General features: G+C 40.7%; 5 protein-coding genes, 1 non-coding gene and 1 pseudogene across 14 annotated transcripts; 6 read left to right on the forward strand and 1 right to left on the reverse strand.

Annotated features, from left to right (window-relative positions):
* Positions 1-802: 802 nt before the first annotated feature.
* Positions 803-5,518, forward strand: LOC111802523 (putative beta-1,3-galactosyltransferase 2). The gene is made up of 12 exons (XM_023686927.2): positions 803-1,011; positions 1,250-1,457; positions 1,593-1,689; positions 2,547-2,608; positions 2,713-2,891; positions 2,970-3,033; positions 3,122-3,194; positions 4,070-4,190; positions 4,260-4,347; positions 4,419-4,544; positions 4,619-4,728; positions 5,225-5,518. The coding sequence occupies exons 2-12, from the start codon at positions 1,333-1,335 to the stop codon at positions 5,371-5,373; spliced, it is 1,194 nt and encodes a 397-aa protein (XP_023542695.2). The 5' UTR covers positions 803-1,011; positions 1,250-1,332; the 3' UTR covers positions 5,374-5,518.
* Positions 5,519-6,298: 780 nt separating this feature from the next.
* On the forward strand, positions 6,299-6,382 carry TRNAM-CAU (transfer RNA methionine (anticodon CAU)). Its single transcript is given in 2 exon segments — positions 6,299-6,336; positions 6,347-6,382. It is a non-coding gene; the product is annotated as a tRNA-Met (tRNA).
* A 256-nt stretch (positions 6,383-6,638) lies between these two features.
* On the forward strand, positions 6,639-8,710 carry LOC111802602 (autophagy-related protein 8C). Of its 8 annotated transcripts, none has more exons than XM_023687032.2 (6): positions 6,639-6,692; positions 6,972-7,027; positions 7,486-7,541; positions 7,622-7,674; positions 8,059-8,177; positions 8,273-8,710. In XM_023687032.2, the coding sequence occupies exons 2-6, from the start codon at positions 6,991-6,993 to the stop codon at positions 8,362-8,364; spliced, it is 357 nt and encodes a 118-aa protein (XP_023542800.1). In that variant the 5' UTR covers positions 6,639-6,692; positions 6,972-6,990; the 3' UTR covers positions 8,365-8,710. The 8 variants fall into 8 exon arrangements, with proteins under 8 accessions (XP_023542800.1, XP_023542802.1, XP_023542803.1 ...); XM_023687034.2 differs by having other exon boundaries at positions 6,664-6,805; XM_023687035.2 differs by having other exon boundaries at positions 6,666-6,800.
* Positions 8,711-9,687: 977 nt separating this feature from the next.
* Positions 9,688-12,301, reverse strand: LOC147791332 (lactoylglutathione lyase GLX1-like; annotated as a pseudogene). The gene is made up of 8 exons (XR_015422464.1): positions 12,138-12,301; positions 11,938-12,062; positions 11,745-11,809; positions 11,442-11,658; positions 10,350-10,397; positions 10,143-10,250; positions 9,931-10,071; positions 9,688-9,858 (listed from the first exon to the last, which is right to left on the reverse strand). The product of XR_015422464.1 is annotated as a lactoylglutathione lyase GLX1-like (transcript).
* A 1,286-nt stretch (positions 12,302-13,587) lies between these two features.
* LOC111802499 (5'-adenylylsulfate reductase 3, chloroplastic) lies at positions 13,588-16,822 on the forward strand. Its single transcript, XM_023686894.2, has 5 exons — positions 13,588-13,754; positions 13,905-14,060; positions 14,176-14,302; positions 14,954-15,752; positions 16,221-16,822. The coding sequence occupies exons 1-5, from the start codon at positions 13,670-13,672 to the stop codon at positions 16,449-16,451; spliced, it is 1,398 nt and encodes a 465-aa protein (XP_023542662.2). The 5' UTR covers positions 13,588-13,669; the 3' UTR covers positions 16,452-16,822.
* A 3,380-nt stretch (positions 16,823-20,202) lies between these two features.
* LOC111802485 (O-Glycosyl hydrolases family 17 protein) lies at positions 20,203-23,188 on the forward strand. The gene is made up of 4 exons (XM_023686874.2): positions 20,203-20,473; positions 20,572-21,876; positions 22,836-22,863; positions 22,958-23,188. The coding sequence occupies exons 1-4, from the start codon at positions 20,410-20,412 to the stop codon at positions 23,127-23,129; spliced, it is 1,569 nt and encodes a 522-aa protein (XP_023542642.2). The 5' UTR covers positions 20,203-20,409; the 3' UTR covers positions 23,130-23,188.
* Positions 23,189-24,459: 1,271 nt separating this feature from the next.
* Positions 24,460-27,983, forward strand: LOC111802155 (endonuclease/exonuclease/phosphatase family protein). Its single transcript, XM_023686419.2, has 4 exons — positions 24,460-25,006; positions 25,115-25,260; positions 25,913-26,020; positions 27,192-27,983. The coding sequence occupies exons 1-4, from the start codon at positions 24,502-24,504 to the stop codon at positions 27,774-27,776; spliced, it is 1,344 nt and encodes a 447-aa protein (XP_023542187.2). The 5' UTR covers positions 24,460-24,501; the 3' UTR covers positions 27,777-27,983.

Here is a 27,983-nt window from a genome sequence, read left to right on the forward strand (position 1 = left end):
GAATCTGGAAAACGGAATCCAAATCCAACCAAATCTTTGCTGTTTTTAATGTAACATCTTACGCCGCTCCTAAGGTCTGCTTTGACTCATTACATAAATCTGTAAGACTCACGATTTTAAAATGCATTTGTTAAGGAGAGGTTTTCACACTCTTAATAAGCCAATGTGGGATCTTACAATCCAACCGCTCATGGGTCAGCATCCTCGTTGGCACGCTTGAAACAACAACAAAGTGGTTGGCTCAGCCCATTGGTTAGGGTAGATGGAGTTATTCTGTAACCGCCCAAGCCCACCGCTAGTAGATATTGTCTTTCTGGGTCTTTCCCTCTCAGGCTTCTCTAAAACAAAGTGGTTGGCTTTTAAAATGTATTTGTTAGGGAGAGGTTTTCACTCTTATAAAGTCGATGTGAGATCTCACAATCTACCCCTTATGAGTCAGCATTCTCGTTGGCACACCGCTTGAAACAACAACAAAATGGTTGGCTCAGCACATTGGTTAGGGTTGCTGGAGTCATCTGTAACAGCCAAGTCCACCACTAGTAGATATTGTCTTTCTTCGGCTTTTCCTTTCGAACTTTTCCTTAAGGTTTTTAAAACATGTCTGCTAGAAAGAGATCTTCACACCCTAATAAAAAATACTTCATTCCCTTCTCTCACCAATATGGAATCTCATGTATTCTTTTACCTATCCATTCCAAGTAAGAAGTTGAGTCATGGGCTGTGGGCGAAGGACCAGTATCCACGGCCCTTAGTGTTGGAGTAAACCGTATGAGACCAATAACGATACGTAACAAAGACAATATCTAATAACTTTAGTTAAATTTAGTAGCTTTCTTGGTGGGTTTGGATTTAGAAAGCATAAACCAGCAACTTTTACTCCATTTTCTTTGTCCCCTCTGTTGGTGGACTCTTTCGAGGGGATTAAGGTTGCTTGGTCTGGAAAAGTTCTGTAAGAGCTGAGCTTGGAGATTTGTAGTATTCGTGGATTCAAGAACAGCCATTTTCAGCGAGGTAAAGGAAGACTGTTCTACAACGGACAGTTTTTATTTGCATTTATTTTAAAACGGTTCAAAGTTTAAAAAATTAATGGTATTCAGTTCTACTAATTAAAACTTATTAAAATGCTCCATGTTCTAGCTCTCAGACATAAGCTAATCCTTTGAGCTGAAAGTGAATTTAGATTTTCACTTTCAGCTCTAAGCCATAGCCATTTAGATATCAAGAATTTCATTTGCTTGTTCTTAAGCAGCCCAGGTCCGACCCTTTCGACGTTGTTCTCCTCGTCGTTACGTTACTGCTAAGAGCAAATTTAGGTGAAGAAGGCAACCAAAAATGTCTATGAAGAACAAAGTTGGAGGAACTGGCTTGGATTTTGCTTCAAGATATGTGTTATTTAAGAAGTGGACCTTTTTCCTTTGTTTTACGTGCTTTTCTGCTGCCATGCTTTGTACAAACAGGTGATTGCTTCATCTGCTTGATGAACTGGTTTTTACACCCTATTGATCTGCTTTTGTTAAGAATATCGTTTTGTATTTGATTCTAACTCGATCGAGATTGCGTTCGATTCGTTCGTTCGTACTTAACTTTGTAAGGATGTGGATAGTACCCATGGCTAATGGTGTTGCACTGAAGTCTACAATCTCCCATCAAAGAATGGAGTTAAAATCTGAGTCTTATGATCCAGAATTTGTGAGTGATTCATTTTCTTAATGAAACTAAAGTTTTTTCATCACGATCCCACGTCGGTTGGGGAGGAGAACGAAACACTCTTTATAAGGGTGTGGAAACCTTTCCCTAGCAGACACGTTTTAAAAACGAGAAGCCCAAAAGGAAAAGCCTAAAGAGGACAATATCTGCTAGTGGTGGCTTGGGCCGTTACAAATGGTATCAGAGCCAGACACCGGATAATGGGCTAGTGAGGAGGTTGTTCCCCAAAATGGTAGACACGAGACGGTGTGTCAGTAAGAACGCTGGGCTCCGAGGGGGGTGGATTTGGTAGGGGTCTCACATCGATTGGAGAAAGGAACGAGTGCCAGCGAGGACGCTGGGCCTTGAACGGTTGGGGAGGAGAACAAAACACCCTTTATAAGGGTGTGGAAACCTTTCTCTAGCAGACACGTTTTAAAAAACCTTGAGGGAAAGCCCGAAAGGAAAAGTCCAAAGAGGACAATGTCTACTAGCGGTGGCTTGGGCCGTTACAAATGGTATCAGAGCCAGACACCGGATAATGTGCCAGCGAGGAGGCTGTTCCCCAAAAGGGGTAGACACGAGGTGGTGTGCCAATAAAAACACTGGGCTCTGAAGGGGGTGGATTTGGTAGGGGTCCCACGTCGATTAGAGAAAGGAACGAGTGCCAGCGAGGACGTTGGGCCCTAAAGGGGGTGGATTGTGAGATCCCACATCGGTTGGGGAGGAGAACAAAACACCCTTTATAAGGGTGTGGAAACCTTTCCCTAGTAGACGCGTTTTGAAAACCTCGAGGGGAAGCCCGAATTTGTGTTATTGATTTGCGATGAACTTTTCTACCTTGTTTGTTCTTTATCAAGGCGAAAACTAAGGCATTTGGTGCAAGGCCAAAGGAGTTTTCAAGGTCTCAGCTTAGTATTCAGTAAGTAAAACGCTGATGTTTGAATCAAATTGAATTTACTTTCTTAACATGTCACAAAAATGAGTGTTCTAAGAGCAAATTTTCTGCTAAAACATTACCTGCAGGACACTTGCTAAGAACATCATAGATCTAGAGAAGAAACTTGCAGCTGTAACGATTAGTCACACATCTGCATCAAATGATTCGACTTCGAAAAGAAAATATTTAGTGGTTGTAGGAATTAATACAGCTTTTATGAGCCGAAAACGACGCGATTCGGTTCGTGCAACATGGATGCCACAAGGTCTGCTATGTCACAAGTCCTGAGTTCTTCCTTTGATTGCTTAATTTGGTAGTGATGTTCATAATGTGTTCATATTAGGTGACAAAAGAAAGAAGTTGGAGGAAGAGAAAGGCATAATCATTCGTTTCGTTATCGGTCGAAGGTAAACGAAGAACACGAAGTTCGTTCTTGTTAAGTTGTATACTACTATACTGAATTGATATCAACTATTACTTTATGTTGGTTGATAGCGCAAATCCTGGTAGTATACTCAACAAGATGCTTGATGATGAGGAGCGTGAACATGGAGACTTCCTTAGGCTGGTAATACCATCAAGCCATCAACATTGCTACTATTGCTACTATTGTTCTTGTTTCAAGCCATGTTTTCTTTACGTGAGATCCTATATTGGTTGGAGAGGGGAACGAAACATTCCTTATAAAAGTGTGAAAATCTCTCCCTAATAGACGCGTTTTAAAAGCCTTGAGGGGAAACTCGAAATGAAAAGCCTGAAGAGAACAATATCGGTTAACGGTGGGCTTGAGCTATTACAAATGGTATAAGAGCTAGACACTGGGCGGTGTGCTAGCGAGGACACTGGGCTCCCAAGTGGGTGGATTGTGAGATCCCATATCGGTTGGAGGGAGACACTGGGCGGTGTGCCAGCAAGGATACTGGGCTCCCAAGGGGGTGGATTGTGAGATCCCACATTGGTTGGAGAGGAGACATTAGGTGGTGTGCCAACGAGGACACCGGTCTCCTAAGGGGGTAGATTGTGAGATCCCAATGTAGACACTAGGCGGTGTGCTAGCGAGGACACTGGGCTCCCAAGAGGGTGGATTGTGAGATCCCAGATCGGTTGGAGGGAGACACTGGGCTGTGTGCCAGCGAGGACACTGGGCTCCCAAGGGGGTGGATTGTGGGAAGTCTCCACTGGGTGGTGTGCCAACAAAGACACTGGTCTCCCAAGGGGTGGATTGTGAGATCTCACATCAGTTGGAGAGGAGAACAAAACATTCCTTATAAGGGGTGTGGAAACCTCTCCCTAACAGGCGCATTTTAAAAACTTTGAGGGGGAAGCCCGAAATGAAAAGCCCAAAGAGTACAATATCTGCCAGCAGTAGGCTTAAGTTGTCACACTTTAGTTCTTATGATACTTGGTGAACTTTGCTCATGTTTGTTCATGTCTTATAAGCAGAATCATGTTGAGGGTTACCTCGAGTTATCGGCCAAGACGAAGACTTACTTTGCTACAGCTGTTTCGTTGTGGGATGCCGAGTTTTACGTCAAAGTCGACGACGACATTCATGTGAACTTAGGTGAGTTATCATTAAGAAGTTCTCATGTTTCTTCAAATATTTAAGCTTATATCCTTTCATCTACCACAGCTGCGCTCGGAACGACCTTGGTTCGACATCGGAATAAACCTCGGGTTTACATTGGTTGTATGAAGTCCGGACCCGTCCTCTCCAAGAAGTAAGAGTAACTTGTTCGTTTAAGATATGAAAACAAACATTCTTACCATTTGATCTGCTGTTTTGATACAGGGGAGTAAAGTATCACGAACCGGAGTATTTGAGATTCGGTGACGAGGGGAATAAATATTTCCGTCATGCTACGGGACAGTTATACGGAATCTCGAAAGATTTAGCTACTTACATCTTACAAAACCAGTTAAGTTCTTATAAAATCGTTTCGAAGTAGCTTCGCTCGTGATTAAACGACTCGAACTGATTCATTCTTTCAGGGATGTGCTGCACAAGTATGCCAATGAAGATGTTTCATTAGGATCTTGGTTTGTTGGTTTAGATGTGGAGCAAGTGGATGACAAGAAGCTATGTTGTAGCACCCCACCCGGTAAGTTGTTAAGCTCTATTCATGTGAGATCCCACATCAGTTGGATAGGGAAAACATTCCTTATAAAAGTGTGGAAACCTCTCCTTAGTAGACGCGTTTTAAAACCTTGAGGGAAAGCCCAAAGAGGACAATATCTGCTAGTGGTAGACTTAGATTGTTATAAATGGTTAGAGTAGGGCTAGACCCTCTCTATAGTAGACGTGTTTTAAAATCGTGAGGCTGACGACGATACATATGGGCCAAAGCGGACAATATCTGCTAGCAGTGGGATTGGGCTGTTACAAATGATATCAGAGCCAGTCACGGGGCGGTGTGCTAGCGAGGACTTTGGGTCCCCAAGAGAGGTGGATTGTGAGATCCCACATTGGTTGGTGTAACAGCCGAAGCCCACAGCTGGCAGATATTGTCTGTTTTGGCCTGTTACGTTAAATGAGCGTTTTTTTTTTTCAAATCAAACAGGCAGATTTAGCAAGTAATGGTGGTTTTGTTTGTGTAGATTGTGAGAGAAAAGCTTTGGGAGGTGAAGTTTGTGTGGCTTCATTTGATTGGAGATGCAGTGGGATATGCAACTCAGTGGAAAGGATGAGTGAAGTTCACCAAAAGTGTGCTGAAAATGAGACATCTTTGTGGAGTTCAAGCTTTTGAATCATGTTGAAATTGATATGATATAGGTTTAGATTCATCTGTAGGGAAGAGATATACTTTTACTTCTTAATGTATTGTTCGAGCCGTTAGATATTAGAATTCTTCAGAGCTTTCATGTTCGTATTTGTGATGTAATGTAATAAGTAAGTAATCAAAATGTTACTCGATTCAGATTCATATCGCGAATTTATACATTCGTAAGTATCTCTCTCGATCTCGAATTGAGACTCACCCTTTTGGGAGAGGCTCAGAGGAACCTGTCTCCGATCTCTTTTGAAAAACAAGATGACTCATCCCGCTCAAATGTTTACCACTTAAGAGCGTGAAAGTGCTTTTTGCTTGAATTCATATTGTGAATTTGTACATTCTTAAAAATCAGAAAAGGGGTTCTTTCTCGATTTCGAATTAAGACTCACCCCTTGGGAGAGACTCAGGAGAACCTGTTCCTCGACCTCTTTTGAAAAACAAGGCGACTCATCCCGCTCAACCGCTTACTACTTGAGAGTGTGAAAGTGTTTCTTGCTTGAATTCTAATGTTAGGGTCCGTTTGCTGCGGTATTAAACGAACTATTTCATGGAAAAACTATTTAGTGGGACTCGGACGATGCTGTATTTTCATGCTCTTAAACTAGATTAACTTTACCCTAAACCCTAAAATTGTTTGCTCTCGGAAAAAGTCTTAAAATTTATGAGAAAATATAAAAAAAAAATTATTTAGAAATTTATAAGTTATGAAAAAAAAATTTAATGTCGAATTAATCAAGCTTAATTTTGTGCGAGAATTAAATTTTTGTTAAATTAGTGAGTTTTAAGACAAAATTGAAAAGAAGTAAAATTAATGTTTTTTTAATTTATTTTCTTTGTTTTTTTAACAATAAATATTATAAATAATATATAAATTAGTATCCAAAGGAGCAGGCATCAAGGGGTGGTGGCGCAGTTGGCTAGCGCGTAGGTCTCATAGCTTCGAGTTATCCTGAGGTCGAGAGTTCGAGCCTCTCTCACCCCAATTCTTTTTTGTACTAATTTGGAAGAAGTGGTCATGTGGGGCTTCTTTTGGGCCTGTAATGGGCTTTGCTTAACATAATGTCGTTTGTCATCTTCCTTTAATTGTAGGTTTAGTTGTTTTTGGGCCGGCTACTTTATATAGTGTTGGGCCTGGGTTAAGAATTTGGGCTTTATAATTGGGTCTGAAAAGAGTGGGCCTAGTACCGATTTAGACGGGCCCGGTTAACTGGCATAGCTTGGTATACAAGTAATTTGATCTGTGATAAGAGGGTGTGTTGGGTTAACGTGGGGGAATCGAGAAGAAAACTCTGGTACGTTTCGTCGTCTCCAAGTGTTCGGCCTTTATTTTACGATCGACCTCTCACAGCTTGATCTTCCTGTCTCTTTGGTCATTTTCGTTTAATTAGCTCTGCCAATTGGTATTGTAGGCACTAACTTCATCGATTTTTCCTTGGTTTTTTTCAGAACTGCTGTTCTTATGTATTCGTAATTTCTTTTGTTTTTTCAGTTGTTGTTTTCGATTCTGTTTCCATTGAACTTCTGGGCCTGGATTTTGTGCTGTTGTAATGATCTGATGCTTGAATTCGCAGATATCGTTTGAGATTCCCCATGGCTAAAAGCTCGTTCAAGCTCGAACATCCTCTAGGTTTTTCTTTTCACAATTTTGACCATTTTGATCATTTCTTGAACTTTATTGTTTATTTAATTTATGTGACGAATCGTGTCAGTTTTCGCGTACTTTTTATACTTAACTGGCCTTCTGATATTCTAATTTAACTTTTTGGGTGGTTAATCTTTGATGTTTTATTCGTTTTTTGTGATTAGTGCCACTCACGTCGGGTATTAATTAGGGTCTGTTCTTATGATTGCGAATGAGCTTCTTTGAACTGTGTAATTGGGGGCAATTTTAAGTTCATTTCGTCTCTTTTCGCTGGAACCTTGATGTGAGAGGGTTTTTTTCTGGTGAAAACATGTTCCCGTGTGCATTTGGTCTCCTGGATTAATTGAAAACCAGTCAATTGATTTCTGCCCTTTCTCTCAGCCTCCTTTTGATATTCTTGCATGGTCTTTACTTTGTTTTAAACTATTCCTCCAATGTTATAGAAAGGAGACAAGCAGAAGCTGCTCGCATCAGGGAGAAATATCCGGATAGAATTCCCGTAAGAATATTAAACTTTCATATCAGTGTTTATCACCTAGTGCACTCCAATTTTTCTCTGTTAATATGATTCAAATGCAGGTGATTGTGGAGAAAGCTGAAAGGAGTGACATTCCTGACATTGATAAGAAGAAGTAAGTTCCATAACGACTTGATCATGTATAAACCAGTTAAAATTGGACTTCTTAATCGAAATCAGCTGAGGGGAGACATTTCATTGTGTTACAACTCCAGAACTTGGTTTCTATGATTAGGTGCTGGCTTATTCTGTAATCTCCATAAAATTTACGAATCCAAACGGTCGATGCTGAAGTCCGATTGTCAGATATTATGCTGTGGTTTCTTTTTAATCTAGTCCTGATAGGAAGAACATACACGATGGCAACAATACCTAGCACTGTTGGCCAATAATGGAGGCCATATTTGAAAGGAGTTTAATTCTCGTACTACATTGGATTGTATGCAATCAGATGGGCAGTTTGTATGTACTAATATTTGTACCCTTTTCATGATTTCAGGTACCTTGTCCCAGCTGACCTCACGGTTGGGCAGTTTGTTTATGTTGTCCGGAAAAGGATTAAGCTTAGTTCCGAGAAGGCTATTTTCATCTTTATCCAAAACACACTACCTCCAACTGGTTAGTTGAATTTCTTGTTCTTTTAATATGTACATTTCACATAGTGAAGCATGAAGAATTGCGTTTGTGTTTGCCTAATATATGTATTGTCACAGCTGCTTTGATGTCATCAATCTATGAAGATAACAAGGATGAAGATGGTTTTCTTTACATGACTTACAGTGGAGAGAACACCTTTGGATTCTGATGACTTCAAATCACACTTCGTCTGTAAATGAAACTTAAAAAGCTGTAAATTCTCCTTGCTTGCTTCCCCATGTCAGCTATCTCAGCTTCTTGTCTATTTCCGATTACCTTAGGCCTATCTTTCCACTGGCACTAGTAGTGTTAGTACCTGTTGCTCATTAAGAACTTCATTAAGTGTTGGGCTCTGGATTTCATGGTGTTCTTCCCCGCCCAAACTGTGAAAAGAAATGTGGGTGTTTGTGTGGTGAGAATCCATGGTTTCCATTCCCCTATTCTAATGTCTATTTCATGTAAGCATCAGATGTTTCTGGCTATTAATTTCCACGTTTGCCTCGCTTTAATGTTCAGTTAAGGATAATTCACGAGAAAGAGCAGGGGGTATCTTATTAGGTCTCTCTTTGGCATGTGTACTTGTTTAAATAAACACTGAATCTCTAGTTTAAGGCCTAATCAATCATTAAAAAGAAAATCCCTCTAATTGAAATCTTATAGAAATGCTTGGAATACTTTTTCATAGTTTCCAAATCCATTCGAGGTTTAGTTTTGATCAGAGGGAGTGTAATAACCTAAATTCGATATTGTTCGTTGCGTCAGTCTCACGGTTTTAAAACGCGGCTGTTAGGTGATGTTGGGATCTCACAGTTCACCCCTTCAGATCCCCTGTTAGGTGATGTTGGGATCCCTTCAGATCCCCTGTTAGGTGATGTTGGGATCCCTTCAGATCCCCTGTTAGGTGATGTTGGGATCTCACAGTTCACCCCTTCAGATCCCAATGTCCTTGCTAGCACATAGCTTGGTGCCCAGCTTTGATATTACTTCATTCTACCTCATTTGGGGTCCAATGTCCTTGTTGGTACACCGCTTGATGCTTAGCTCTAATATCATTTATAACGCCCTAAACCCACCATAGAAGTTTTAAAACACTTCTACTAGAGAGAGGTTTTCACACCAATGCTTCGCTTCCCTCCCCTCTCCAACGGATGCAGGATCTCACAGGAAGATATTCCAATTCCATTTCTCTCGAGAGCTTTGTCCAAATGCACAACAAAGATGAAGATATAACGTCTCCCCTCCCTACACATCGTATCGTTAAGACATTATACATATCACAATTAATATTGTTGAGCTAAAAAAAACTCTTAACCCAAATTTTCGAATTTTTCGTGAGATTTATTGCACAACGACACACAATCCCAACAAACGATCCTCTGAAATTGATTTTTGAACCACCGAGTATAAGATTGATTGCTAGAATTCATTGCAGGGCCCCTCGCTACAACCGATGCTTTACCTTCTCATACAGACGGCGCCATAGTCGAGTTTCATTTCAGGTACACCACTCAAACATTCTTCTTATTACAATACACACACACACAATTTCATAGCGCTCCGTATAGAGATTTGATGAAACCCTTTAAGCTCTTATTGCCTAGCCTTACACTATCAATACCCTTCACTGCAATTCCTTTAGATAATCTTCATTATCAACAAGAACCTAGAAATGAAGATCATGGTCTGATAAACAAATTCAATGTAAATTTGAAGATCTTGAGCAAAGAAAACTCACAATCTGCCGCCCATCAGGATCCGGAAACGTTGTAATCTTGGCTTTGAATTGAGGATCCAAACTGGGTTGTTGGGTTATCTTTCCTCCAAGTTCTTGTATGATCAGATCGCTCTTGTTTACATTATCAGTCCCAATAGCTACCTGAAACCATTTAATCAAGAACAGCTGCTCTAACTTGAAAGGATCAGTTAATCATTGATAGAAGTTTTGACCTGGGAATATCCATTTCCCTTTGAATGTTGTGTCACGCCATGGTTGTAAGTCAGCTCAAGAACGGTGGTCTCTAACTCATCTGCATACCCCATCATGGCTATGGAGTACTGCAGAGTTGATTGTTTGTGCATTGAAAAGTATAGCATTTCATTAGCTTTCACTTCTGATGATGGATGGATTTTATGTAAAAGTGAAAAGGAAGTTACCTTGTGTTCTAAATTCTCAATTCTGGTAAGAACTCTCATTCCCAGTGCCTGTAATGACATGAATTCAAATTCAGGATTAGAAGTTCTTGTAGCTCTTCAGAAAATGTCTGTGTGGGTGAATTTGGTACGGCCTAAGCCCACGACTAGTAGATATTGTTCTCTTTAGGTTTCTTTTTTTTCGGGCTTTCCTTCAAGGTATTTAAAACGTTGTCTGCTAGGGAGAGGTTTCCACACCTTATAAAGAGTGTTTCCTTCTTCTCCCAAACCGATGTGGGATCTCACAATCCACCTCCCTTCAGGGCCCAGCGTCCTCGCTGGCACTCGTTCCCTTCTCTAATCGATGTGGGACTCCCCAATCCATTCCCCTTGGGGGTCCAGAGTCCTTGCTGGCACACCACCTCGTGTCCACTATGTGATGTCCTACATTGGTTGGGGAGGAGAACAAACCACCATTTATAAGGGTGTGGAAACCTTCTCCTAGCAGACGCATTTTAAAGCCTTGAGGGGAAGCCCGAAAGAGGAAGCCCAAAGAGGACAATATCTGCTAGCGGTGGATCTGGGATGTTACACACTCTTCTTCAGGGCTCAACCTCCTCGCTACCACATCACCCGGTGTTTGGCTCTGATGCCACTTGTAACGGCTTAAGCCCACTGCTAGCAGATATTGTCCTTTTTGGACTTTCCCTCAAGGTTTTTAGAATGCGTCTGGAATATTTCGTTCTCCTCTCCAACCTATATGAAGTCTCAAGATCCACTCTTTTCGGGGCCCAGTGTCCTTGTTGGCACACCACCTCATGTCCACTCCCTTTGGGACTCAGCCTCCTCGTTGGCACATCGTCTAGTATCTGGCTCTGATACCATTTGTAACGGCCCTAAGCTCACCGCTAGTAGATAATGTCCTCTTTGAACTTTTCCCCTCAAGGTTTTTAAAACGCAGCTTCTAGGGAGACGCTTCCACACCTTTAACCCGATAAGGGATCTCACCCTCTTCATTTTTAAAAGTTCACGAACTTCCAACAGGGTCGATTTAAAACCGCAAAATTTGCCATCTGTAATGCAGCAGGATACAGAGATTTTTCAATACTCTTTTACCTTCTCATAGAAGTTGATTGAGCGTTCTAAATCCCCAACACGAAGCATTACTTGACAAAGTGGCTGAGGAGTAGGACCTCTTTGAATGAGCTCAAAGATGTAACCATCAGGATCTTTCACAAAGGCCAGCACAATAGAGAAGCCTTTCACCTCAAAAGGCTCTCTAACGACAGCTCCAGCTCCCTTGACTCTTGACATTTTCAACCATTTTGTAGACCTTGAAAAGCAACAAAAAGTTCATGTTAATGTTCTTAACTTCAATTTGCAGGAAAAAAAGAGAGCCAAAACCATGAAAAGACCCACATCTTGAGTAGCAATGGCAAAGTGTCCAAAGCCAGCACCAATATCATATGAAGTCACCCTATAACCTGTATGGTTCGTTAGCATCGCACAACAACGCACACACTCGTTCTAGAGAAAATGCAAGGAAGAATACTGGCTAAAGGTTTATATTGAGAACATGACATGATTTAGAGACATTCTTAGAGCTACATACTGTAATTCAGCTCAAGAACGAATGAAGATTGCTCGGGGCCAAACCCCATGAAAGCTCTGGTACATTTCGCTTAAGGGACATCTCTAATTCTCAGGAGTTTCATCCCAAAGCATTCAGTATAGAACCTGAAGATGAACAAATAGATTGCCATGAAGAAGGAGAGACCAAAGAACTTCAGAGTAAGCTTAAAGAAGACATACTCGATCGTGCGATCGAGATCACCGACACGATAGACAGCTTGAAGAAAGCGGCGATCATCTTTCATGGGCCATTCCAACAACTGCTCATCTGCATCAGGAGCAACAGCCACTGGTTGAGCCTCTGCCATTTGGTCTGAACTTGTGTCACCAATTGTATTGATCATGAAAAAGGTGATAATCCTAAAGTTTAAATATTTGATTGGACCACAATATATGAACAATATCAACAAATCAATCCAGATCTGCTTTACTAATTTATAGGTCTCAACTTGTGTTTGTTTATTGTAGGATTTGTCTTACATAAGACTCCCTTCTTTGTGGCTTTTAGTATGGAATAAATTAAGTAGAGTTTGTTCTTTCTGGCTTTTGGTGAGATTTCACATCGATCGAAGAGGGGAACGAAACATTCTTAATAAGAGTGTAGAAACTTCTGCTGTAACGATGGGCCAAAGCTGACAATATTTGCTGTAACAATGGGCCAAAACGGACAATATTTGCTGTAACGATGGGCCAAAGCTGACAATATTTGCTCTAACGACGGGCCAAAACGGACAATATTTATTGTAATGACGGGCCAAAGCTAATAATATTTGCTGGAACGACAAGCCAAAGCGGACAATATTTTCTGTACCGACGGGCCAAAGCTGACAATATTTACTGTAACGACAGGCCAAAGTGGACAATATTTACTGTAACGACGGGCCAAAGTGGACAATATTTGCTGTAACGACGGGCCAAAGCTGACAATATTTGTTGTAACGACAAGCCAAAGCGAACAATATTTGCTGTAACAACGAGTCAAAGTGGACAATATTTGCTAGCGATGGGCTTGAGATGTTACGAATTTAGTCGGTATATTTTGTAATTTAGTTTTTTTTGGGTAGATTCGAACGTCTCAATAGTGACACTTTCCTTTGTGGTGAACTCGTGTCTATTTAAATATTTTATGAATTAATCGATTTATTAAATATAAAATTTAATTTTTCCCTAGAATTATAAATTTTTTATTTTGTAAAATTTTAAAATAGTGAATAAATTAATAATTTATCAGACATGAAATTAAAAAATTTAGAAATTTATTAGATCCAACTTTATATCAATTTAAGGATTTATTTAATATTTTTTAAAATTTATATTTCATAAACTAAATTCGGAATTTATTAAAAAAAAAAAATCAATTTTGCAATGGTATTTTTACACAAAACTATTATTTACCAAATCTAAAATTAAATATATTTTAGAGGCGTAAATTACGTAGAAACTGTACCCAGAAAAATAGAAACAGCGCCACGTAAGATGTCATTCTGTTCGGTTAAAGATTGCTACGTGGCGGAGTGATGGAGCTTGGGGAGTTGACTCACCAATAAGAGTATGCCACGTAGGATGAAGGTTGAGAATTCCACTGTTCCCGTATTTCATCCAGGTTCATATTTCATCTTTCACCTCTTTTTATTTAAACCTACGGAGTTGAAGAAAAACGCAGACAAGAATTACAATTTACCGAAAGAGAGAGCAATAATTCTTTGTCCTTCATGGCGCTTGCTGTTTCTTCTTCTTCTTCTTCTGCAATTTCTGCTTCTAATTTGCAGCATTTTGCCGCCTCCTTTGAGGTTAAAGGTATTGTTCAGGAATTTGTTTTCTTGTTTACATTAGGAAGCGAAGTTGAAGATATTTGTTAGAATTTATTTGTGTTTGAATGATGTTTTGAAGAATTTCATTCTCGTTTGCATGTTAATTCTGAATTGTGGATTTCATTTCGATTTGCAGCTCCACGAATTGTTTCTGTTCAGCTGTTGAATCGGCCGCACGGTTTATCATCTGGAGTCGGTTATTCACGAAAGGGATGCTCGGTGAAGCCTCTTAACGTGAAATCCAGACGGAATGATTTGATTGTCCCTCTCTCGGCGAATACTCTTGGTGCTGGTAATTTTGATTTCTCATTAATCCTAATCTCCTCGATTTAGAGTTCATTTCTGGAAATCTTTGTTAAAATGTTTCTTGTGTGGATAATGATGATGTTTTCGGGTTGGATCTGTAGAGGTGGAGGAGAAAGTGGAGACGGTAGACTATGATGGATTAGCCAAAGACTTTGAAAATGCTTCTCCTCTGGAAATAATGGACACGGCCCTGGAGAGATTTGGCAACGACATTGCGATCGCGTTCAGGTAGGTTTTTATTCTATCATTTGATTAATTTGTGTCTTGAGCTTTCGTTATCCAACATCATGTGTCTAATGTTTAGAACTTCCAAATTGTAATGCTGTTGAATCTGTGATCTGTAAGGCGCCTCTTTAATCACATATGCCATTGTCGTTCAAGGAAACTGCCTTTTTCATGCATTTCCATAAAGTTTCAAGTACCATTGAGATTCGAATTACTAGAGTTTGTTGATTTTCTGTTGTCATAATTGCTTCGGATTGCGCTAGTCTCTTTATATTCTCTCTGCCGCGTCCTGTTCCCATTTCTATCATTTTCCTCAAGCTTTTGGCTACGATCAACTGTAGATAGTAGAGAATAATCGAACACAACGGCAATGTGGAAGAAAAGTGTCAACTGAGTAAAGATTGGATAATTTTTGTTGAAACTCATAATCAACATTCATAATGATAAACAAATAATATTAGCTTTCGGGATTGTTTTCTTTCAATATTTTAAAAGTATGTTTCTGATGTTCTTTCTGACCACTGAATTATAGATGCAAGGGTGACAATAATTTTCATCCTTGACAAGAATTTGCTAGTGAAGCATTTGGTTTCTGATTCTTGGACAATAGGAAATTTAGAAAAAAAAACATCTAACAAAAGTTATACACTGCAGTGGTGCGGAAGATGTTGCATTGATTGAATATGCTCGATTGACTGGTCGACCATTTAGGGTATTCAGCCTAGACACAGGGAGGCTGAATTCAGAAACATACAAATTCTTTGATACAGTGGAGAAACATTATGGCATCCACATTGAGTACATGTTCCCAGATGCTGTTGAAGTTCAGGGTTTAGTTCGGAACAAAGGGCTGTTTTCATTCTACGAGGATGGCCACCAGGAGTGCTGCCGAGTAAGGAAGGTGAGGCCTTTGAGGAGGGCTCTAAAGGGGCTCCGAGCATGGATCACCGGACAAAGAAAAGACCAATCTCCTGGAACTAGGTCTGAGATTCCCATTGTCCAAGTTGATCCTATTTTTGAGGGATTGGATGGTGGCATTGGGAGCCTGATTAAGTGGAACCCAGTAGCCAACTTTGATAGTAAATACATATGGAACTTCTTGCGGACCATGAATGTACCTGTAAACTCCCTGCATTCTCAAGGATACGTCTCAATTGGCTGTGATCCCTGCACAAGGCCTATCCTCCCTGGGCAGCACGAAAGAGAAGGAAGATGGTGGTGGGAGGATTCCAAAGCCAAGGAATGCGGCCTTCACAAAGGAAATCTTAAACATCTCAATGGCAATGGAAATGGAGCTCTCCACGTAAATGCAACTCCCCAAGTTAACGACATCTTCGTCTCCGAAAATTTGGTGAACCTGAACAGAATCGGAATCGAAAACTTGGCCAGACTGGAGAACAGGAAAGAGCCTTGGCTTGTGGTTGTTTACGCACCTTGGTGCCAATTCTGTCAGGTAAGAATCATTTTTCACAAAAGCGTTTCAGCTGATAATCTGCGAGATCCCACATTGGTTGGGGAGGAGAACGAAACACCCTTTATAAAGGTGTAGAAACTTCTCCCTAGCAGACAACGTTCCTTGAAATTAAACCTCTCCTCCTAAAGAGGACAATATCCGCTAGGGATGGGCTTAGGCTGTTACAAATGGTATGTTCCCCGAAAGGGGTAGACACAAGGTGGTGTTCCAGTAAGGACGCTGGGCTCTGAAGGGGGTGGATTGTGAGATTCCACATCGATTAGGGAGGAGAATCGGAATACCCTTAAGGGTGTGAAAACCTCTCCGTAGCCGACAACGTTTTAAAAACTTTGAGGGGAAGCCCGAAAGGGAAAGCTCAAAAAAGAAGTAGCTTGAGCCTTTACATAATCCATAATCCATAATCCATAATCCTACTTAAAAGGGCTAATGTTTGATGAATTTCTACAGGCTATGGAAGGGTCATATGTGGAATTGGCTGAGAAATTGGCAGGAAATGGAGTGAAAGTTGGGAAGTTCAGAGGCGACGGTGAGCAGAAGGAGTTCGCCAAACAAGAGCTGCAGCTAGGATCCTTCCCCACAGTACTCTTTTTCCCCAAACACTCGTCTAAAGCAGTCAAGTACCCATCTGAGAAGAGGGATGTTGACTCGTTGATGGCTTTTGTGAATGCCCTTCGATGATACAGTGTGATAGCCATTAACAAAGGAAATTCACAGAGGTTCCAATCTTTTGTTGGATTTTATATATACATATTTCTGAGGAAGGATAATAATACGTCGACTGCGATGGAAGTTGTTGAGATCAAAATCAACGCTTGGGGATCTTTTCGGAGCTTTTAGAGAATCCGGTCCTGAAATCATCCGATTATGTGTTTGTATAGATATCAATTTTCCCGTAGGGCTCCCAGGACCATGATGTAGTAATAATGGTCCAAGGCATAAGCACAACGAGATTATAAATTTGTTTTGTGTGTGAGGATTTGCTTGATCTTGAGACCCTTGTAGTAATCATATTTTATCTGAGTTTAATAATATACACATAGGCTTCTATATATTTTGATGATACAAGGACTCAAAAGTACTTTAATTATTTTGATGATACAAGGAATTAACTTTAATTTAATATTTTGGCCTTTTCTTGGAGTAAAAGGCTCCATACCAATGAAGATATATTCGATTAGTCGATGAACAAAGTACACCATAGAGCCTTCCTTGAGGTTTATGGAGCCCTCGAACGACCTTCCCTTAATCTCCATAGAATTGTAACGGCTCAAGCTCACCGCAAACAAATATTATTCTCTTTTTTCGGCTTTCTGTGTTATGAAACCTCCCTTGAGGCCTATAGAGCCCTCAAACAACCTCTCATTAACCCAGGCTCAAGAGAATTGTAACAGCTCTAGTTGATAGTGTCCTATTTGGGCTTTCTCTTCGGAGCTTTTCTTCAAAGTTTTAAAATGTAGGGGAGGTTTTCACACCCTTACAAGAAATGTTTCGTTCCCCAGCTCAAACTCACTGTTAGCCGATATTATCCTCTTTGAGCTTTTACTTTTGGACTTCTCTTCTGAGGTTTTTGGACATTATCCTCTTTGAGCTTTTTGGACTTCTCTTTTAAGGTTTTTGGACTTTTTCTTTTGGCTTCTCTTTTAAGGTTTTATAATAGTAGAGAGAGGCTTCTACACCTTTACAAAAAAAAATAATTCCCTTCTCCAACCAATGGGGACCTCACAATCCACTCCCATTGGTGGCCAGCGTCCTCTCGTGGTACACTGCCCGATGTCTACTCTAATACCATTTGTAACAGCCTAAGTCCACCGCTAACATTTATTGTCCTCTTTAGGTGTCTACTCTAATACCATTTGTAACAGCCTAAGTCCACCGCTAACATTTATTGTCCTCTTTAAGCTTTCCCTTTCGGGCTTCCTCTAAGGTTTTAAAACTTATGTGTCTATTGAGGTTTTCACTCAAGATTTTATAACATGCGGGTCCGAAATGTTTTCATATTCTTATAAGAAATCTTTCTGCCTCTTCCCCAACTAATATGGGATCTCAAACCCAGATGATTTGATATTTAATCTTCCCAGGGAAGGCGTAAGCGGTAGCGCCCACACACGAAGGAAAGACCGAAAAGGCAGCAGCAGCCGAGACCCACCCACCAAATACATGTGTTAGTGACAAAGAATGGCATAAGGTAGGGAGAATCTCCCATGTTTTTATGTTCCCCTTGAATGATTAAAAAGTAGAAACTCTTTTGGGATTTCCATATCATAATTATTGATTCAAAAGTTCGTCTTCTCTTTTCAATTTCTCAACCAACTATTTCTCAAACCTTTTCTTTTTGTGATGTTTAGACTTATAGAGAGCCACCACCACCACCAACAAGTAAAAGAAAACTGTGAGGCAGGCCAGGTGGTTGGACCAAAATTCACTTAAAACTCTCTTTTTTAACTTAAAACGTGCTACACAAGTTACGAGATCGTCATAGTTAACTTTGAAGTTCTTATGATTGAACAAAAAAGAATGAGAAACTCTTTGTTGGTAGTTGAGTTGGGTATGTATGCATACCGATCTTGTAACAACCTAAGCCCACCACTAACAGATATTGTCCGCTTTGACCCATTACATATTGTCATCAGCCTCACGATTTTACAACGCCTCTACTAAGGAAAGGTTTCCACACTCTTACCAGAAATGTTTCGTTTCCTTTCCAACTAATGTGGGATCGTATAATCTACCCCCTAGGGCCCAGCATACTCACTTGCATACCGTCCAGTGTCTGGCTCTGATACCATTTGTTTACCCAAGCCCACCGCTAATAGATGATGTCCGTTTTAGCCCATTACGTATCACCGTCAGCTCCACAATTTTAAAACACATCTATTAGGGAAAAGTTTCCACACCCTTATAAGAAATGCTTCGTTTACCTCTCCAACCAATGTAAGATCTTTAGTACGAGGTTTCCACACCCTTAAAAGTTGCATGCCTGAGTCCAGCCTCTAAAAGGACTATTCCTTCTCCGTTAGTACGAGCTTTTTCTATCTTTCTTAACTATAATTTCATATCTTCCGAACTAGCCTTACCAACTTTTACCTTGTTTCGTCTCCAAACCACATCTTGCCTAATTATTAGACCAATTAAGAAGCTTGGTTGCTCATTTCTGGTGACAGCATTGAATAATATAATTGAGTTGGGTTCAGAATCGTACCTACTTTTGGTAAAAGGTATCCAATGCCTGTTTCTGGCACTCATTCAGAAACTTGATCTTGAAATTCGAAGAACTCATGAACCCATCTCAGGAACTCTGACTCACCGACTCACGTGATTTTCTTACACCCACTTGTGACTCTCTGCTATGTACAAACCCACACACCTTTGTTTGTCCTTTTTTAGTAAAACAAAACCTATGGTTGTTGCCTCAAAACCATCACTTTCTTATACTAATCGAACCAGATGAGACGGTTAATAACGATACTTACTATCTATATCAATGATGTATATCTTCTTTTTCGGTGGCTCAACAAAGGAACTTCAAAGTTAAGTAGCGAGACATGGATTGTGCGACACTTATTCTATCTCGATGAACAGGTTAACGGGGACAAAAGTGTTTTAAAAAACGTGTGGGAGGAAATGGGTTGAAAACAATTTGTAAGAAAGCTATGTTATATGCTAAAAGCAAATAAGCAATAACTATAGCTTTGGTAGCATATAATTCGGATGGGAAGAATTAACGACTAGTCACGTTCTCTTGTTAGTACATTTTGTGGCATTTTTATTACGATGGGTGTAGACATGATTTTAGTGAATAGTCATATATAACCCTGTATTGACACGATATGAATAGTAAAGACGTGATTGCACGTGAAGTAAGTAAAAGGGGTTTGGAATGGGTATACGACTCTCGACAACACGTCTTGGACAAGTATGACTGAGACATCCGACATGTGGCCACAGACAGTAGGCACCAAACTCGAATAGTTGTATGTTGACACAGTTCCATGTTGAGTGACCTCCTAAGAAACATCTTAGAAAACATGTAGAACGAGGAGATAAAACATGTTAAAAGAATTCGTGTCGGGTATGGGATTGTTCGTTAGAAACATTAAATGTTGGAGTAAATTAAGCTGAGTGAAAATGGTGTGGATTAAAACAAGGCGCCATAAATAAAAACAAACGCAGTAATGTCTCTATGTTGTGTAAGGGACAGCCTCGTTTTCCTCAAGAACAATCTAACATGTCTAGAACGGACACTTTTTCGAAACCCATGTGAATTTACAATCCTCTCCTCAACAAACACTCAAAACTTCCAAAAGAGTCCTCCCTTTTCCCCCCTTTTTCAGCCAACCATCGTGTCGGAAGGGAAAGGAATCATAGCCATTGAAAGAATACCAAAAACTTAAGCACTAAGTCCACCAAAAAGAACAGTTCTTTATTGGCCCACGAGGGCTTTTCAGTAACTTCATCATCTTGATTATTATGGTCCATTGTAATTTCTGTAATCAAATCAAAAAATCCCAATCCATTTGGGTTTTTTGTTGTTGGCCTTTCCAATTTGTAGATCAGTATAAATTGATGAAGATTAGATGATGCGAGGATCTTTAGCTGAAACAGAGGCGAAGAATGATGTAGCTGAACTCAAGCTTCAATGGCAGAATCTAAATTTTCTCTGTTCTTTCTCTTCCTTTTTGGGTTTCTTACAGTTTGTAGAGGTAATGATGTCTTGAAACCCACATGAAATTCGCTAAAAAGTTGAAGAACATTCTGTTCTGTTCTGTTCTGTTCTTTCTTATTTGGGGGTTTTTTGCAGGTCGATTTCCGCCATTGATGGACGGGAAGAACACGGAGAAGGACGATAATCAGCCATTTGTTGGGGTTAATATTGGGAGTGACGTTTCGAATCTAATGTCGCCTTCAGACTTGGTTTCGTTCTTGCATTTTCAGAAAATCACTCATATTAGGCTTTACGATGCGAATCCTGATATCCTCAAAGCCCTAAATGGGTCGAAAATTCGTGTCATTATCAGTGTACCCAACAATCAGCTTCTTGCAATTGGATCTTCCAATGCTACCGCCGCCGCGTGGATCGCCCGGAATGTGGTGGCGTACTATCCCCAGACCCTAATTTCCGGCATTTCCGTCGGCGATGAGGTTCTAACCACTATCCCCTCTGTTTCCCCTTTGTTACTTCCTGCTATTGAATCCCTTTACAGTGGTTTAGTTTCTGCAAATCTTCAAACCCAAATCACCATTTCTACTCCCCATGCCGCTTCGATTATCCTCGACCCATTTCCGCCGTCACAGGCGTTCTTCAACCAGAGCTTGGTTCAGTTCATGCTTCCTCTGCTTCGGTTCCTTTCAAGAACTGGGTCGCCATTGATGATGAACTTTTACCCTTATTATGTTTTTATGCAAAACAAAGGGGTTGTTCCTCTTGATAATGCGCTGTTTAAGCCCTTGATTCCTTCTAAAGAAATGGTCGATCCCAATACTCTGCTTCACTACACTAATGTTCTTGACGCCATGATTGATTCTGCTTATTTCTCGATGAAGAATCTCAATATCACTGATGTTGTGGTTCTTGTCACTGAAAGTGGGTGGCCTTCAAAGGGCGATTCGAAAGAGCCATACGCCACAATCGACAACGCCGACACGTTCAATTCGAATCTAATCAAGCATATTCTCGACCGGAGTGGTTCCCCATTTCACCCTGAAATCACTTCCAGTGTTTACATCTACGAGCTGTTCAATGAGGATTTACGGTCTCCGCCGGTGTCGGAGGCGAATTGGGGGCTGTTTTATGGGAACTCCACGCCGGTTTATTTGCTTCATGTGTCGGGAAGTGGGACGTTTTTGGCTAATGATACGACGAACCAGACGTATTGTATTGCCATGGATGAGTTTGATACTAAGACATTGCAGACAGCTTTAGATTGGGCTTGTGGACCTGGGAAAGCTAATTGTACAGAGATTCAGCCTGGTGAAGCTTGTTATCAGCCTAACAATGTGAAGAACCATGCTTCTTATGCATTTGATAGCTATTACCAGAAGGAAGGGAAAAGTGCTGGATCTTGTGATTTCAAGGGCGTGGCTATGATCACCACCACTGACCCAAGTGAGTTTCATCTCTTTGCTTTAACTTTCAATGAACACTGGTTTCTGGGTTGCTATTGTTTCACTTACTTTGCTCTTGGAATTATGCCTATTTTCAAATGGTTTGATACTGTGAAGCCATTAAACAAAACACCACAACTGAATGATACACATTAGGCTCACTTATGTTCGACCAAAAGATCTAAGGTTCGAATCATCACCCACCACGAAAGAATATAGAACATACAAGTAAAAGCCAACATATCTAATATTACACCATTCTGGATCTCACCTTAGTTGGAGAGGGAAACGAAACATTTCTTATAAGGGTGTGGAAACCTCTTCTTAGCATACGTGTTTTAAAATTGTGAGGTTTATGACGATACGTCACGAGGCAAAGCGGACAATATCTGCTAGTGGTGGGTTTGGACTGTTACAAATGGTATCAGAGCCAGACACCGAGTAGTGTGCCAGTGAGAACACTGGGTCTCAAGGGAGTAGATTGTGAGATCCTACATTGGTTGGAGAGGGGAACGAAACATTTCTTATAAGGGTGTGGAAGTCTCTCTAGTAGACGCATTTTAAAACCGTGAGGTTGATGGCGATACATAACAGGCCAAAGCGGACAATATATGCTAGTGGTGGGCTTGAGTTGTTACAAATGGTATCAGAGCCACACACTGAGCTGTGTACTAGCAAGGACGCTAGGTCTCAAGGGGGTAGATTAAGAGATCTCACATTGGTTGGAGAGGGGAACAAAGCATTCCTTATAAGGGTGTGGAAACCTCTCCCTAGCTTGATACGTAACAGGCCAAAGCGAACAATATCTACAATGCACTAGCAGCACCTAGCTACTTGGGTTAGATTTTGGTTGCAACATGGGGGCACCCCATGGTCAGTTTGTGCAGCATTAGTATCTAGTAACCTGTGATTTGTGGCATCATGACCAACTTATATGGGGAATGTGGTTGTGTTTTGCAGGCCATGGGAGCTGCATATTTCCAGGAAGGTAATAGAAACTCCATAACCGAGTGTTCCTTGAATTCCGAAGCAAAGAACACAGTTTTTTGAGTGCTTAATTATGTATGCATTTGGTTTTGCAGTAAGAAAGTAGGCAATAAAACGAAAGAGACAGGGAAGAACACAACACAAATCCCTGAAGCCAGTGGAGGAACAGCAGCAGCAGCAGCAGCAGCAGCTCAGAAGGGACTCCATGTTTTTCTGCTTGCACTTTGCTCATTCTTTCTGTTCATTCCTTTGATGGCTCCATGGTGAGGAGGCTGATGTAGAAAATTAAAGAGTTTATTTATATATATAATATATATTTATTTTTTTTGGTAGTAAAGGGCTTTTTGTTGAATATGGGCTAAAGTTCAAATATGCATATCTTAAAGGGTATGAAGAGCTAAGTTTGCACATGGGAAGCTTAAGAGAATTTTTATTGTATTTTTATATTTTTATCATATGTAGAACCTTTTTCAAAGGAATTACAGGGTGAATAAAGAAAAAGATAAAAAAGAGTGTATAGATTTTATGCCATATTCTGGACCGACACTAACTATGTTTCTCTTGGAGCTCGCGTTCTTACTGGTACACTGCCCCATTTGTAACCATTCAAGTTTATCTCTAACCAATGTTGTCTGTTTTGGCCCATTATGTTATGCCTCATTTGTAACAATTCAAGTTCATCCCTAACAAATATTGTCTGTTTTGGCCCATTATGTTTTGTCATCAGCCAAACCGTAAGATCAGTGAGAGGTTTTCACACACTTATAAGAATGTTTGTTTTGGCCCATTATGTTTTGTCATCAGCCAAACCGTAAGATCAGGGAGAGGGTTTCACACACTTATAAGAATGTTTTTGTCCGTTTTCACACCCTTATAAGAATAGCTCAGCCAAACCGTAAGATCAGGGAGAGGTTTTCACACCCTTATAAGGGTGTAAGGGTGTTTCGTTCTTTATCAGCCTTACGGTTATTAAACACGTCAACCAGGGAGAGGTTTTCACACCCTTATAAGAATGTTTCATTCGAGGGGCTAAGGTCGTTTGAGTTCTTTACAAGAACTTCTAGTCTTTCCAAAGGTGTATTTGGTGTTAGACGAACACGACTCTCTATAATGGTATGATATTGCCCATTTTGAGTACAAGCTCTCATGACTTTGGTTTGAGTTTCCATAAAAAGCTTCATTCCAATGGAGAGAATATTCTTGATTATAAATACATATCATTCCCTAAATTAGCGGATGTGGGATTTTCATCCAACATTTGGGACGATTTTTTTTATTACATCACACTATCATCGATTACTAGTCCCTATGATTCAAATACATATCAAATTTTGGACGCACCAATTATGCTACATTCTAAAGGGTTCGGGGTTGAATCATATTATTTTGAAATTAAAAAAAAAATGATGTTGTTATTAATAAATTCTAAAATTAATCAGTATTATTAATTTATGATTAAATATTTTTAAAAATTAGTTTATATTAATTTTCCTTATAAATTTTAGACATATATATTATGGGCGTTGATTTTTCCTCTTATCGGCCAAACGACATGTCGTTCGAGCCTAAGGTTGTTTCACGTAGATTAAAACGACGATTGAATCGGAACTCGAAGCGGCAAAAATCGAGCAAATCGTTGATGTTTCAATCAATAGCACATTCACTATCTTTCTCAAGCGCCCGCTTTCTTCATCGCTCGGTGATTAATCGTCGAACGATTTGCAGTCTATCTGTGTCGATGTCTAGTTGGTCCTGCAAAAAATGCACATTCCTCAACCCACCTTCCCAAAAGGCAGCCTGCAAAATCTGTCTGTCTCCTTCATCTCCACCGCCATCACCGTCCTCTTCCTCCGCCCCTCAATGGTCCTGCAAGGCCTGCACCTTCCTGAACCCATATAAGAATTCCGATTGCGAGCTCTGTGGCACTAGGGCTCCGTCTCTCTCGCTTTCGAGTTTCAAGGATTTGATCGATGTCAGCGAGGATGCGGATGCGGATTCTTCTGTTGGGTCTGTGTTCTTTCCCTTGCAGCCCTGCAAGAAAAGGAAACTAGACGACCCTGTTCCTGTGGTGGGTGGTGACAATTTCGCTGAATTGGGCGCATTTCGTGGTGTTAAGGCATCGGCGAACACTATTGCTGAAATGGGTTAGTCTTATTGTGTTGATTTTGTGTGTCAATATTATTGTTTTTTCAAGAACAATGTAGTTTGAAGTTGTATTAATGGGTTAGTCTTATTGTGTTGATGGGTGGCAGGGGATTCTAGTTCTAGGACAAGTTTGACACCCATAAAGATTTTGACTTACAATGTATGGTTCCGAGAAGATTTGGAGATGCGTAATAGAATGAGAGCCCTTGGACAACTTATCCAACGGCATTCACCAGATGTTATTTGTTTCCAGGTACTCCATCAGTTTCATACACGTGTTGTTGTGTGAGAAGAACGAACCATTCCTTATAAGAGTGTGGAAAACTCTCCCTAGTAGACTCGTTTTAAAATTGTGAGGCTGACGGCCATACGTAACGGGCCAAAATGGACAATATTGCTAGCGGTGCACTTGAGCTGTTACAAATGGTATCAGAGCCGGACACTGGGTTGTGTGCCAACGAAGATATTGGGCTCTCAAGGGGGTGGATTGTGAGATCCCACTTGGAGAGGGGGAAGGAAGCATTCCTTATAAGGGTGTGGAAACCTCTCCCTAGCAAATGCGTTTTAAATCGTGAGACTGACGACGATACGTAACGGGCCAAAACAGACAATATTTGCTAGTGGTGGACTTGGGCGATTACAAATGGTATCAGAGCCAGATACCGGGTGGTGTGCCAATGAGGGGGTGGATTGTGAGATCTCACTCGGAGAGGGGAACGAACCATTCCTTATAAGGGTGTGGAAACCTCTCCCTAGCATACGCGTTTTAAAACCGTGAGGTTGATGGCGATACATAACGGGTCAAAACGAACAATATTTGCTAGCAATGGACTTGAGCCGTTACATTTTGAGTTTCTAGAATTTTGGTTCGTGATGCATTCTTTTACGTTTACAATGTGTTGCAGGAAGTTACTCCAGATATATATAACATCTTCCAGATTACCAATTGGTGGAAAGTTTATCGCTGCTCGGTCAAGAAGGATGCTCATTCAAGGGGATACTTTTGTATGCTGGTGAGCTTTTTGTTACCTCCTTTGCTTGATATTTCATTTCCTACACAAATGAAAGCATATTTTGGCTTCTGGGTGAAGTATAGTTTTTATAATGGATATGGTTGATGAAATGATGTCAAATTGACTCCCCACGAAACTAGCAAAGAGAGCCCTTCCCGCCAACAACCCAAGTCCACCGCTAGCTAATAATGTCTGTTTTTAGCCCGTTACGTATCGTCGTCAACCTCACGGTTCTAAAACGCATTTGTTAGGGAGAAGTTTCCACATCCTAATAACGAATGCTTCGTTGACCTCTCCAACCGATGTGGGATCTCACAATCCAACCCCTTTGGGGCCTAGCGTTCTCGCTAGCACACTGCCCGATGTCAGGCTCTGATACCATTTGTAATAGCCCAAGCCCACCGCTAGCGTATATTGTCTGTCTTGGCCCGTTATGTATCGCCGTTAGCCTCACGGTTTTAAAACGTGTCTGTTAGGGAGAGGTTTCCATATCCTAATAAGAAATGCTTCGTTCACCTCTCTAACCAATATGGGATCTCATAGTCCTACCCCCTTGGGGCCAGCATCCTCGCTGGCACATCACCTGGTGTTTGGCTCTGATACCATTTGTAATAGCCCAAGCCCACCACTAACATATATTGTCTGTCTTGGCCCGTTATGTATCGTTGTTAGCCTTACGATTTTAAAACGCGTCTGTTAGGGTGAGGTTTCCACACCCTAATAAGAAACACTTCGTTCACCTCTTCAACCAATGTGGGATCTCACAATCCACCCCTCTTGGGGCCCAACGTCCGGCTCTGATACCATTTGTAACAGCCCAAGCCCACTACTAGCATATATTGTCTGTCTTGGCCCATTACGTATCGTCGTTAGCTTCACAGTTTTAAAACGCATCTGTTAGGGAGGGTTTTCCATACTCTAATAAGGATTGATTCGTTCACCTCAGAGTTCTCAAGAGGAGTTTACTAAGATTTGTACACCTAGCATTCTCAACAGCCACAGCAGCCCTTGTCAAAATCTTATTCTTGTTCTAGTTCTTATGTCGTCTGCGCGGAGAGGTGTCGAAAAGTAGAATACGAGAGTGACGAACCTGTTATTGATCTAGTACTATGCTTCATTTCAACATTTTGCATCATAAACTGATGATATAATTTATCCATTCACTGATCAGTTGAGCAAACTGCCGGTGAAATCCTTCAGTTGTCAACCATTTTCCAATTCCATAATGGGGAGAGAACTCTGCGTTGCCAATCTTGAAGTTCAAAATGGCCTTTCATTGACAGTAGCAACAAGCCATCTTGAGAGTCCTTGCCCTGCACCTCCAAAGTGGAATCAAATGTACAGCAAAGAGCGTGTAATTCAAGCCAAAGAAGCCATCGACTTTCTCAAGGAAAATCCGAACGTCGTTTTTGGCGGTGACATGAACTGGGACGATAAGTCGGATGGTCAGTTTCCTTTTCCCGACGACTGGATTGATGCCTGGGAAGAATTACGCCCCGGTGAAAATGGTTGGACATACGATACCAAATCGAACAAGATGTTATCTGGGAACCGTACGCTGCAAAGACGTCTGGATCGATTCGTTTGTAAGTTACAAGATTTCAAGGTAAGTTCCATTGTAATGATTGGGACTGATCCAATTCCTGAATTAACATACACAAAGGAGAAGAAAGTAGGTAAAGAAATGAAGATGCTTGAGCTCCCTGTTTTGCCCAGTGATCATTATGGCCTGCTGTTGACAATAAGCAGCCTGTAATCTGATGTTTTTTTAGTTAGTTTTGTGTGGTGGAAGCCTGCTGGAATCGTTTTTTTGTTCATTTGCAGTGCTTAAAAATGCATGCTTCATGGTATGCGATTTTGTATGTAGCTTAGAACCAAACAATGGTTCCCAAGATCTTGGATGGTTCCCAGCATCAGTGTATCTAAACTCATATGCTAAATCTTGAACTGCTCCTCTGTTCCA

The sequence above is a fragment of the Cucurbita pepo genome, chromosome 9, assembly GCF_057944985.1.
Source record: "Cucurbita pepo subsp. pepo isolate OVF chromosome 9, ASM5794498v1, whole genome shotgun sequence".
NCBI classification, from domain to species: domain Eukaryota; kingdom Viridiplantae; phylum Streptophyta; class Magnoliopsida; order Cucurbitales; family Cucurbitaceae; genus Cucurbita; species Cucurbita pepo.

What these genes read in the sequence shown, in the direction of transcription:
- LOC111802523 (XM_023686927.2), top strand. Translation starts at nt 1,333, where the DNA reads ATGTCTATGAAGAACAAAGTTGGAGGAACTGGCTTGGATTTTGCTTCA. An exon ending in AGTCTTATGATCCAGAATTT is followed by an intron (nt 1,690 to 2,546) that starts GTGAGTGATTCA and finishes TTCTTTATCAAG; the next exon opens with GCGAAAACTAAGGCATTTGG. An exon ending in ATGGAGACTTCCTTAGGCTG is followed by an intron (nt 3,195 to 4,069) that starts GTAATACCATCA and finishes TCTTATAAGCAG; the next exon opens with AATCATGTTGAGGGTTACCT.
- LOC111802602 (XM_023687032.2), top strand. Translation starts at nt 6,991, where the DNA reads ATGGCTAAAAGCTCGTTCAAGCTCGAACATCCTCTAG. An exon ending in CAAGCTCGAACATCCTCTAG is followed by an intron (nt 7,028 to 7,485) that starts GTTTTTCTTTTC and finishes CCAATGTTATAG; the next exon opens with AAAGGAGACAAGCAGAAGCT. An exon ending in CCTGACATTGATAAGAAGAA is followed by an intron (nt 7,675 to 8,058) that starts GTAAGTTCCATA and finishes TCATGATTTCAG; the next exon opens with GTACCTTGTCCCAGCTGACC.
- LOC111802485 (XM_023686874.2), top strand. Translation starts at nt 20,410, where the DNA reads ATGGCAGAATCTAAATTTTCTCTGTTCTTTCTCTTCCTTTTTGGGTTT. An exon ending in GATCACCACCACTGACCCAA is followed by an intron (nt 21,877 to 22,835) that starts GTGAGTTTCATC and finishes TGTGTTTTGCAG; the next exon opens with GCCATGGGAGCTGCATATTT. An exon ending in AGCTGCATATTTCCAGGAAG is followed by an intron (nt 22,864 to 22,957) that starts GTAATAGAAACT and finishes TTGGTTTTGCAG; the next exon opens with TAAGAAAGTAGGCAATAAAA.
- LOC111802155 (XM_023686419.2), top strand. Translation starts at nt 24,502, where the DNA reads ATGTTTCAATCAATAGCACATTCACTATCTTTCTCAAGCGCCCGCTTT. An exon ending in CAGATGTTATTTGTTTCCAG is followed by an intron (nt 25,261 to 25,912) that starts GTACTCCATCAG and finishes AATGTGTTGCAG; the next exon opens with GAAGTTACTCCAGATATATA. An exon ending in GGGGATACTTTTGTATGCTG is followed by an intron (nt 26,021 to 27,191) that starts GTGAGCTTTTTG and finishes TTCACTGATCAG; the next exon opens with TTGAGCAAACTGCCGGTGAA.
- LOC111802499 (XM_023686894.2), top strand. Translation starts at nt 13,670, where the DNA reads ATGGCGCTTGCTGTTTCTTCTTCTTCTTCTTCTGCAATTTCTGCTTCT. An exon ending in CGCCTCCTTTGAGGTTAAAG is followed by an intron (nt 13,755 to 13,904) that starts GTATTGTTCAGG and finishes TTCGATTTGCAG; the next exon opens with CTCCACGAATTGTTTCTGTT. An exon ending in GGCGAATACTCTTGGTGCTG is followed by an intron (nt 14,061 to 14,175) that starts GTAATTTTGATT and finishes TTGGATCTGTAG; the next exon opens with AGGTGGAGGAGAAAGTGGAG.